The sequence below is a fragment of the Mesoplodon bidens genome (genome assembly GCF_964165515.1).
Source record: "Mesoplodon bidens genome assembly, chromosome: 17".
NCBI classification, from domain to species: Eukaryota; Metazoa; Chordata; class Mammalia; order Artiodactyla; family Ziphiidae; genus Mesoplodon; species Mesoplodon bidens.
In genome coordinates this window covers 25,114,311-25,126,740 of record NC_138174.1, presented here as the reverse complement: position 1 = coordinate 25,126,740, position 12,430 = coordinate 25,114,311, and the positions used below count along the sequence as shown (strand labels likewise).

The following is a 12,430-nucleotide window of genomic DNA, read 5'->3' as shown; positions in this document are numbered from 1 at the left end:
ATACAGTAAACAAGATGGACTTAATTGATATTTATGGGACATTCCATCCAAAAACAACAGAATACACATTCTTCTCAAGTGCTCATGGAACATTCTCCAGGATAGATCTTGGGTCACAAATCAAGCCGTGGTAAATTCAAGAAAATTGAAATTGTATCAAGTATCTTTTCTGACCACAATGCTATGAGACTAGACATCAATTACAGGAAAAGATCTGTAAAAAATACAAACACATGGAGGCTAAACAATACACTACTCAATAACGAAGTGATCACTGAAGAAATCAAAGAGGAAATCAAAAAATACCTAGAAACAAATGACAATGGAGACACGACGACCCAAAACCTATGGGACACAGCAAAAGCAGTTCTAAGGGAGAAGTTTATAGCAATACAATCCCACCTTAAGAAACAGGAAACATCTCGAGTAAACAACCTGACCCTGCACCTAAAGCAATTAGAGAAAGAAGAACAAAAAACACCCAAAGTTAGCAGAAGGAAAGAAAACATAAAGATCAGATCAGAAATAAATGAAAAAGAAATGAAGGAAATGATAGCAAAGATCAATAAAACTAAAAACTGGTTCTTTGAGAAGATAAACAAAATTGATAAACCATTAGCCAGACTCATCAAGAAAAAAAGGGAGAAGACTCAAATCAATAGAATTAGAAATGAAAAAGGAGAAGTAACAACTGACACTGCAGAAATACAAAAGATCATGAGAGATTACTACAAGCAACTCTATGCCAATAAAATGGACAACCTGGAAGAAATGGACAAATTCTTAGAAATGCACAACCTGCCAAGACTGAATCAGGAAGAAATAGAAAATATGAATAGACGAATCACAAGCACTGATATTGAAACTGTGATTAAAAATCTTCCAACAAACAAAAGCCCAGGACCAGATGGCTTCACAGGCGAATTCTATCAAACATTTAGAGAAGAGCTAACACCTATCCTTCTCAAACTCTTCCAAAATATAGCAGAGGGAGGAACACTCCCAAACTCATTCTACGAGGCCGACATCACCTTGATACCAAAACCAGGCAAGGATGTCACAAAGAAAGAAAACTACAGGCCAATATCACTGATGAACATAGATGCAAAAATCCTCAACAAAATACTAGCAAACAGAATCCAACAGCACATTAAAAGGATCATACACCATGATCAAGTGGGGTTTATTCCAGGAATGCAAGGATTCTTCAATATACGCAAATCAATCAACGTGATACACCATATTAACAAACTGAAGGAGAAAAACCATATGATCATCTCAATAGATGCAGAGAAAGCTTTCGACAAAATTCAACACCCATTTATGATAAAAACACTGCAGAAAGTAGGCATAGAGGGAACTTTCCTCAACATAATAACGGCCATATATGACAAACCCACAGCCAACATCGTCCTCAAGGGTGAAAAACTGAAACCATTTCCACTAAGATCAGGAACAAGACAAGGTTGCCCACTCTCACCACTCTTATTCAACTTAGTTTTGGAAGTTTTAGCCACAGCAATCAGAGAAGAAAAGGAAATAAAAGGAATCCAAATTGGAAAAGAAGAAGTAAAGCTGTCACTGTTTGCAGATGACATGATACTATACATAGAGAATCCTAAAGATGCTACCAGAAAACTACTAGAGCTAATCAATGAATTTGGTAAAGTAGCAGGATACAAAATTAATGCACAGAAATCTCTGGCATTCCTGTACACTAATGATGAAAAATCTGAAAATGGAATCAAGAAAACACTCCCATTTACCATTGCAACAAAAAGAATAAAATACCTAGGAATAAACGTACCTAAGGAGACAGAAGACCTTTATGCAGAAAATTATAAGACACTGATGAAAGAAATTAAAGATGATACAAATAGATGGAGAGATATACCATGCTCCTGGATTGGAAGAATCAATATTGTTAAAATGACTCTACTACCCAAAGCAATCTACAGATTCAATGCAATCCCTATCAAACTACCACTGGCATTTTTCACAGAACTAGAACAAAAAATTTCAAAATTTGTTTGGAAAAACAAAAGACCCTGAATAGCCAAAGCAATCTTGAGAACGAAAAACGGAGCTGGAGGAATCAGGCTCCCTGACTTCAGACTATACTACAAAGCTACAGTAATCAAGACAGTGTGGTACTGGCACAAAAACAGAAAGATAGATCAATGGAACAGGATAGAAAGCCCAGAGATAAACCCACGCACATATGGTCAACTTATCTTTGTTAAAGGAGGCAGGAATATACAGTGGAGAAAGGACAGCGTCTTCAATAAGTGGTGCTGGGAAAACTGGACAGGGACATGTAAAAGTATGAGATTAGATCATTCCCTAACACCATACACAAAAATAAGCTCAAAATGGATTAAAGACCTAAATGTAAGGCCAGAAACTATCAAACTCTTAGATGAAAACATAGGCAGAACACTCTATGACATAAATCACAGCAAGATCCTTTTGGACCCACCTCCTAGAGAAATAAAAACAAAGATAAACAAATGGGACCTAATGAAACTTAAAAGCTTTTGCACAGCAAAGGAAACTATAAACAAGACCAAAAGACAACCCTCAGAATGGGAGAAAATATTTGCAAATGAAGCAACTGACAAAGGATTAATCTCCAAAATTTATAAGCAGCTCATACAGCTCAATAGCAAAAAAAACAAACAACCCAATCCAAAAATGGGCAGAAGACTTAAATACGCATTTCTCCAAAGAAGATATACAGACTGCCAACAAACACAAGAAAGAATGCTCAACATCATTAATCATTAGAGAAATGCAAATCAAAACTACAATGAGATATCATCTCACACCAGTCAGAATGGCCATCATCAAGAAATCTAGAAACAATAAATGCTGGAGAGGGTGTGGAGAAAAGGGAACACTCTTGCACTGCTGGTGGGAATGTGAATTGGTACAGCCACTATGGAGAACAGTATGGAGGTTCCTTAAAAAACTAAAAATAGAACTACCATATGACCCAGCAATCCCACTACTAGGCATATACCCTGAGAAAACCATAATTCAAAAAGAGACATGTACCAAAATGTTCATTGCAGCTCTATTCACAACAGCCCGGAGCTGGAAACAACCTAAGTGTCCATCATCGGATGAATGGATAAAGAAGATGTGGCACATATATACAATGGAATATTACTCAGCCATAAAAAGAAACGAAACTGAGCTATTTGTAATGAGGTGGATAGACCTAGAGTCTGTCATACAGAGTGAAGTAAGTCAGAAAGAGAAAGACAAATACCGTATGCTAACACATATATATGGAATTTAAGAAGAAAAAAATGTCATGAAGAACCTAGGGGTAAGACAGGAATAAAGACACAGACCTACTAGAGAATGGACTTGAGGATATGGGGAGGGGGAAGGGTAAGCTGTGACAAAGCGAAAGAGAGGCATGGACATATATATAGTACCAAACGTAAGGTAGATAGATAGTGGGAAGCAGCCGCATAGCACAGGGAGATCAGCTCGGTGCTTTGTGACCGCCTGGAGGGGTGGGATAGGGAGGGTGGGAGGGAGGGAGACGCAAGAGGGAAGGGATGTGGGAACAGATGTATATGTATGACTGATTCACTTTGTTATAAAGCAGAAACTAAAGAAAAAAAAAAAAAGTCAATATGGTACTGGCACAAAAACAGAAACATAAATGGAACAAGATAGAAAGCCCAGAGATAAACCCATGCACCTATGGTCAACTAATCTATGACAAAGGAGGCAAAGATATACAATGGACAAAAGACAGTCCGTTCAATAAGTGGTGCTGGGAAAACTGGACACCTACATGTAAAAGAATGAAATTAGAACACTCCCTAACACCATACACAAAAATAAACTCAAAATGGATTCGAGACCTAAATGTAAGACCGGACACTATAAACCTCTTAGAGGAAAGCATAGGAAGAACACTCTTTGACATAAATCACAGCAAGATCTTTTTTGATCCACCTCCTAGAGTAATGGAAATAAAAACAAAATAAACAAATGGGACCTAATGAGACTTCAAAGCTTTTGCACAGAAAAGGAAACCATAAACAAGATGAAAAGACAACCCTCAGAATGGGAGAAAATATTTGCAAACAAATCAACAGACAAAGGATTAATCTCCAAAATATATAAACAGCTCATGCAGCTCAATATTAAAGAAACAAACAACAACCCAATCCAAAAATGGGCAGAAGACCTAAATAGACATTTCTCCAAAGAAGCCATACAGATGGCTAAGAGGCACATGACAAACATCACTAATTATTAGAGAAATGCAAATCAAAACTACAATGAGGTATCACCTCACACCATTTAGAATGGGCATCATCAGAAAATCTACAAACAACAAATGCTGGAGAGGGTGTGGAGAAAAGGGAACCCTCTTGCACTGTTGGTGGGAATGTAAATGGATACAGCCACTATGGAGAATAGTATGGAGGTTCCTTAAAAAACTAAAAATAGAATTACCATATGATCCAGCAATCCCACTACTGGGCATATACCCAGAGAAAACCATAATTCAAAAAGACACATACACCGCAATGTTCATTGCTGCACTATTTACAATAGCCAGGTCATGGAAGCAACCTAAATGCCCACCGATAGACGAATGGATAGAGAAGTTGTGGTACATATATACAATGGAATATTATTCAGTCATAAAAAGGAACGAAATTGAATCATTTGTTGAGACGTGGATGGATCTAGAGACTGTCATTCTAGAGACTGTCATACAGAGTGCAGTAAGTCAGAAAGAGAAAAACAAATACTGTATGCTAACACATATATATGGAATCTAAAAAAAAGAAAAAATAGAAAATGGTCAGAAGAACCTAGGGGCAAGACGGGAATAAAGATGCAGACCTACTAGAGAATGGACTTGAGGATACAGGGAGGGGGAAGGGTAAGCTGGGACAAAGTGAGAGAGTGGCATGGACATATATACACTACCAAACGTAAAATAGATAGCTAGTGGGAAGCAGCCGCATAACACAGGGAGATCAGCTCGCTGCTTTCTGACCACCTAGAGGGGTGGGATAGGGAGGGTGGGAGGGAGGGAGACGCAAGAGGGAAGAGATACAGGGACATATGTATATGTATAACTGATTCACTTTGTTATAAAGCAGAAACTGACACACCATTGTAAAGCAATTATACTCTAATAAAGCTGTTAAAAAAAGAAAAAAAAAGAAAGAGAGCAAGAAGAAAGGAGGAGAGAAGGTAGTGGGGAGGAAAGTTCCTTACAAAAAAGAATGTCAGGTAATACATGCAGAAGGAGTGATAGAATTAGAAAATCACCATTTTGCAATCCCAAACTAAATAACTAATTCAGGCAAAGATCACTAATGGATGTTAAGACCATGTAGGAAAAGCTGTTGGGAATAGGACATATTACCCTAGAGATTACTTAGTAATTACAAAGGGAAAAATACACTTTCATAATGGAGATATTTTTGTGGTCACCATCTTAACTAAATGCTCAAATCAATCCTCAAACCAATCCTCACTAAGAGTGGGACAGTATGATATTCTATGCCTTCTGATAAGATGCAACATGAATATAACTACACCTGAAAAGTATTCTTGCTCAAAATATATAACCTGAATAGAATGGAACATTTAAATATAACTTTCAATACAACATAGGACATAAAGGAACAATTTAAAGAATACTATGAGGAAACAATCAGATGAATGCAGATGTGGAACATTCTATAAGGCAAATGGTTTAGACTCTTCAAAAAGTCAATGTCATTAAAAGAAAAAAAAAAAAGAAAGGTTGGGAGACTGGTTCCAGACTTAAAGAGATATACCAACCAACCGCAATGAGTGAAATTTGACGGGACCCTGGTTAAAAAAATTGCTGTAAAAATAAATTGTGATACTGTGATTTATAATAATATATATTGGTCTTTGTCCAGTTCTCACCCTAAGCCCCTTTCAACCACACTTGAGTTTATGTTAATGAGGTGATATTTGGAAAGCCTCTAGATAACCACAGGACAGGGGCTGATCCCAGGGCAACCAACCACATGATTAGAGGGTTGGAACTTTCCAACCCTCAACTTTCCACTGCACTCCCAACCTCCAGGGAGCGGAATCCCCAAAGCCCAGTGATTTAACCAATCATGTCTATGTATGGAAGCCTCCATAAAAATCCCCAAAGCACAGGGTTCAGAGAGCTGCCAGGCTGATGAACACATGAAGCTGCTGGAAGGGTAGTGAGCCTGGAGAGGGTACAGAAGCTCTGCACCTCTTCCCACATACTTTGTCCTATGCACTTCTTCCACCTGTCTATTCCTGAGTTGTATCTTTTGTAATAAGCCAGTAGTCTAGTAAGTAAACTGTTTTCCTGAGTTCTGTAAGCCACTTTAGTATTATTTCACCTAAGGAGGGGGTCATGGGAACCTCCAGATGGATAACCACTTGATCAGAAACACAGAAGACAACCAGGCCTTGTGATTGGCCTCTGAAGCAGAAGGGGAGGCTCTCTTGTGGGACTGAGTCTAGCCTGTAGGATCTGACACCATCTCCAGGTAGATGGGGTCAGAACTGAGTTGAATTGTAGGACGACCACATGCTGTCCACAGAGAACTGAAGAACTACTTCGTCGGGGGGTAATGAACTCCACACATTTGGAGTGCAGAAGTACTCTGTGTACAGAACACACAGGAGTTTTTTCTAGACAACAAAATTCTGGTTGATCTTCATAGATAATGGTATAGAGTTTAGGTAGGAGGTTACCTCATCTGGTTGAGGGAGGACAATAACCGACATCGTTCCCGTGTGAATACGCTGCATCCTTGACGACAGGCCCACCTCAGGAATTCGCTGAACTCGGTGAATCCCACCTTCATACTTCAAATGCTTATAGACATTGTCACCAGAAATTCGGGCGGCTGCATGATGTAGCCCACCTATGAAAAAATATTCCAGCAATATTAATGAATTCTACTTTGAAAGGGATCAGGATCTTAGATGCCCTTAATGTAAGGCCTGGATGTGAGCATAGAGCCTGAGATGAGAACATAAGGTAGGTACAAAACTATATTTTCCCAATGTAAGTGAATTAATATACAAAAGGAAACATACCAAAATATTATTTATGGTTACCTCTGGAGAATAGAATATCAGCATGTTTTTTATTTTACTTTTTATACTTTTTTTGTTGCTAAGTTTTATATAATGAACAAATTTCACTTTTACAAAAATAGTATTAGAAAAAAAGAATACTGGGGTGTTTTCTACATTGAACTATACCATGCAATCTTAGGCTAATTTGGTGCCATATATAAAAGACTGTTCAGTAACATAGTAATTTGATAATGAATAATTCTATAGGTTCTCTCAAGTTCTCAAGAATCTGTTGAAATTTAGTTCTTGCTTATCTGTGGAGTGGGAAGATAAGCACAAAACAATCTTAATGCTTAGGCTAGTTTCTTATTGACTATGTTTTTTAAAAATGTTTTTATTACAAAATAATATACATGGAAAACCACACGAATGAAATGTATAGTTCAAGATCAAGAAAAAGAACTTTGTTGGACTTCTCTGGCGGTCCAGAGGTTCAGACTCTGCACTTCCACTGCAAGGGGCACAGGTTCGATCCCTGATCAGGGAACTAAGATCCCACATGCCACGCAGTGCGGTCACACACACAAAAAAAGAAATTAAAAGAACTTTGTCAGGCACCCCCAAAGCCCTCTTACATGCCCCTTCCTAGTTACAATCCCCTCTCCTTTTCATGAGTAACGTTATCCTTCTATTCCCTTCTTTATTATAATTTTATTACCTAATGTGCTGCCCTAGCCACTAGAGTTTAGTCTTGTCCATTTAAAAAATTTGATACGTCTTTCAAATCTCTCAGTCTGTAAGTTTGTCATCCATCTCTTTTGTTTACCTCAAATTATCTGTTGAGGAACTAGGGCTATTGATATACAGAAATTTCCCATGTTCTGTTCTTTTTTCTTTTTAATTAAAAAAAAATTTTTCTGGTCTCTGACTATAATTACCAAAATAGAAGGGCAATTACAGAAAATAGAAGGGCAATAAAAACATGTGAAATATCACCACAGGGATGCAATCAGCAAAATCCAGATGATATATAGGACAAATAATCTAGTTCCCTTAACAACTGAATTGCAAGGAAAAAACTTAAAATTGAGGAGGTACCTGTGGATTACAAGAGATTTAAGAGACACATCAACCAACTGCAAAGTAAGGAAGTTATTTAGGTTTCAGTTTGAACAAAAACTATACAAAAGAATTTATAAGACAGGGAAATGTGAACACTGACTGGATATTTGATTATACTAAGGAATTTTTTTTTTGGTCTGATAATAGCAAAGTGACTATGTGGTTTTTTTTTTTTTTAATAAGTGCTTACCTTTTCCTTTTTTCACACACACACACTGTATTTTATTCTTACAAGAGATAAACTGACACCAAGCATTGTAAATGGATGAGCACAACAAAAGCAACAATGATTGCAATTACCAAACACGAAACACACTCATACTACGTCATAATATTGACGTTCAGTCCAGTAATCCTCCACTGTAACAGCTCCTTTACTTTGCAGTGAAAATTGATTTGTATATTTTTTGCCTCTGAGTCCTTGTGGGATATTTTTTTTATTCAAACAGAAAGTCACAAAAATTATAATGATCCTCATCAGTTCACTCAGTCCCCTGTAATTAATTTTTTTTTCATCTTGATCTTTTGTTAGCACTTTTATGAATTCATCAGTTTTCCATTAGAGTTCTGAAAATGCTTATTCATTCAGTTCAGCAGTATAGTCAGTTACCAGAAAGCTGTACTTGTCAGAGTCTTTTCCATGAATGCCTTGAAGATGAAACCCTTTTATAGGAACATTTTGGCAAAAGCATCAGAGTACACCCAGAACTGTCTGTAAATGACAAAAGACTTAAAAATGACCACGGTTAAAGATTTGATGAAAGTTCGTAATAATGCAATTGACAAGGAAAGTTAGTTATTTCTGAGATATACATTTTAAAGTAATAACTAGAATTATGACTTATAACATTACACCAGAACGTATAAGATTTTTAGAAATTTCATGTAATGTCTGAAACATTTATGTTAACATATTTCCATACAAATAACCCAAAGAAAGTTTAGTGTTAGTTGGTTTTTTTTGTTTGTTTTTTTATACTGCAGGTTCTTATTAGTCATCAATTTTATACACATCAGTGTATACATGTCAATCCCAATCGCCCAGTTCATCACACCACCATCCCGACCCCACCGCGGTTTTCCCCTCTTGGTGTCCATATGTTTGTTCTCTACATCTGTGTCTCAACTTCTGCCCTGCAAACCAGTTCATCTGTACCATTTTTCTAGGCTCTACATACATGCGTTAATATACAATATTTGTTTTTCTCTTTCTGACTTACTTCACTCTGTATGACAGTCTCTAGATCCATCCACGTCTCAACAAATGACTCAATTTAGTTCCTTTTTATGGCTGAGTAATATTCCATTGTATGTACCATATCTTCTTTATCCATTCATCTGTTGATGGACATTTAGGTTGCTTCCATGACCTGGCTATTGTAAATAGTGCAGCAATGAACATTGGGGTGCATGTGTCTTTTTGAATTATGTTTTTCTCTGGGTATATGCCCGGTAGTGGGATTGCTGGATCATATGGTAATTCTATTTTTAGTTTTTTAAGGAACCTCCATACTGTTCTCCATAGTGGCTGTATCAATTGACATTCCCACCAACAGTGCAAGAGGGTTCCCTTTTCTGCATACCCTCTCCAGCATTTGTTGTTTGTAGATTTTCTGATAAGCCCATTCTAACTGGTGTGAGGTGATACCTCACTGTAGTTTTGATTTGCATTTCTCTAATAATTAGTGATGTTGAGCAGCTTTTCATGTGCTTCTTGGCCATCTGTATGGCTTCTTTGGAGAAATGTCTATTTAGGTCTTCTGCCCATTTTTGAATTGGGTTGTTTGTTTCTTTAATATTGAGCTGCATGAGCTGTTTATATATTTTGGAGATTAATCCTTTGTCCATTGATTCATTTGAAAATATTTTCTCCCATTCTGAGGGTTGTCTTTTTGTCTTGCTTATGGTTTCCTTTGCTGTGCAAAAGCTTTTAAGTTTCATTAGGTCCCGTTTGTTTATTTTTGTTTTTATTTCCATTACTCTAGGAGGTGGATCAAAAAAGATCTTGCTGTAATTTATGTCAAAGAGTGTTCTTCCTACGTTTTCCTCTAAGAGTTTTATAGTGTCCAGTCTTACACTTAGGTCTCGAATCCATTTTGAGTTTATTTTTCTGTATGGTGTTAGGGAGTGTTCTAATTTCATTCTTTTACATGTAGGTGTCCAGTTTTCCCAGCACCACTTATTGAAGGGACTGTCTTTTCTCCATTGTATACCCTTGCCTCCTTTGTCATAGATTAGTTGATCATACGTGCATTGGTTTTTCTCTGGGCTTTCTATCTTGTTCCATTGATCTATGTCTCTGTTTTTGTGCCAGTACCATATTGCCTTGATTACTGTAGCTTTGTCGTATAGTCTGAAGTCAGGGAGTCTGATTCCTCCAGCTCTTTTTTTTTCGCTCAAGACTGCTTCGGCTATTCGGGGTCTTTTGTGTCTCCATACAAATTTTAAGATGATTTGTTTTAGTTCCGTAAAAAATGCCATTGGGGGCTTCCCTGGTGGCGCAGTGGTTGAGAGTCCGCCTGCCGATGCAGGGGACACGGGTTCGTGCCCCTATCCCGGAAGATCCCACATGCCGCGCAGCGGCTGGGCCCGCGAGCCATGGCCGCGGAGCCTGTGTGTCCGGAGCCTGTGCTCCGCAACGGGAGAGGCCACAGCAGTGAGAGGCCCGCGTACAGCAAAAAAAAAAAAAAAAAAAAAAAATGCCATTGGTAATTTGATACAGATTGCACTGAATCTGCAGATTGCTTTGAGTAGTATAGTCATTTTCACAATTTTGATTCTTCCAATCCAAGAACATGGTGTATCTCTCCATCTGTTGGTATCATCTTTAATTTCTTTCATCAGTGTCTTATAGTTTTCTGCATACAGGTCTTTTGTCTCCCTAGGTAGGTTTATTCCTAGGTATTTTATTCTCTTTGTTGCAATGGTAAATGGGAGTGTTTCCATAATTTCTCTTTCAGATTTTTCATCATTAGTGTATAGGAATGCAAGAGATTTCTGTGCATTAATTTTGTATCCTGCAACTTTACCAAATTCGTTGATTAGCTTTAGTAATTTTCTAGAGGCATTTTTAGGATTCTCTATGTATAGTATCATGTCATCTGCAAACAGTGTGCTTTACTTTTTCTTTTCCAATTTGTATTCCTTTTATTTCTTTTTCTTCTCTGATTGCCATGGCTAGGACTTCCAAAACTATGTTGAATAATAGTGGTGAGAGTGGACATCTTTGTCTCATTCCTGATCTTAGAGGAAATGCTTTCAGTTTTTCACCAGTGAGAATGATGTTTGCTGTGGGTTTGTCATATATGGCCTTTATTATGTTGAGGTAGGTTCCCTCTATGCCCACTTTCTGGAGAGTTTTAATTTTTTAAACAATTCTTTTTTTAAAAAAATATTTATTTATTATTTACCTAGTTTGGCCATGCTGGGTCTTAGTTGCAGCATGCGGGATCTTCGTTGTGGCGTGCATGTGGGATCTAGTTCCCTGACCAGGGATTGAACCCAGGCCCCCTGCATTTAGGAGCACAGAGTCTTATCCACTGAACCACCAGGGAAGTCCCCCATGGTCTGGTTTTGCTAACTGCATACTCTTGGAGTGATTCAACCTGTTTTTCTCCCCTCTGTACTGGCTGCAATTGGGCAGCTGGATCCAGAAACTGGATCATCAGCTTGAGCTCCTTGGACAGACAACAAGAGAGTTTCCACTGTAAGGTCTGGGCTACACAGAAAAGCAATCACAGAGCTCTTCAAGGATGCCAGGGCTCCCTTCACAAATTTATTTCTCAGAGTTGTGGTGAAATGTATGTCTTCTGTACACACAAAATTAACCATCACATTACTTTAAGTGACCTCTCCCTGAATTCAACTGTTGAGCAGAGAATAACAAAACGTATTTATAAACATTAATCTGTTGGAAGAGATGATGTAATACATTTCATAGACTCCTTTTAACTTGCAAAATATTTCAATTCCTTAGGTACCAGTAATACAGAATAATAGTGTCAGACCTACACTACATATCAAGAGCCATCACCCTCCATTGCTTCCACAATGACTATCTTGTAATTATTTAGTTTCAATTATTTATGTAGTGGTTGAGTATTTCCCCTATCTGTCCCAAGGTCACAAAACTACAAGACTTTAAGTCATTTGATATATGAATTTTTGCATGAAAATGTATTTTCCAATCTTAGCTTTTAGTGCTTTATCTCTGATT

At 37.6% G+C, this 12,430-nt stretch overlaps 1 protein-coding gene across 2 annotated transcripts in view; it reads right to left on the bottom strand.

The window, feature by feature from the left end:
• The window catches only part of MTRF1 (mitochondrial translation release factor 1), a 76,119-nt gene that overhangs the window by 31,407 nt on the left and 32,282 nt on the right, over positions 1 to 12,430 (bottom strand). For both annotated transcript variants that reach the window (XM_081214803.1, XM_081214804.1), the window contains one exon: positions 6,763 to 6,935. In XM_081214803.1, the coding sequence (XP_081070929.1) occupies positions 6,763 to 6,935 (173 nt within the window). The remainder of the gene's footprint in view (positions 1 to 6,762; positions 6,936 to 12,430) is intronic.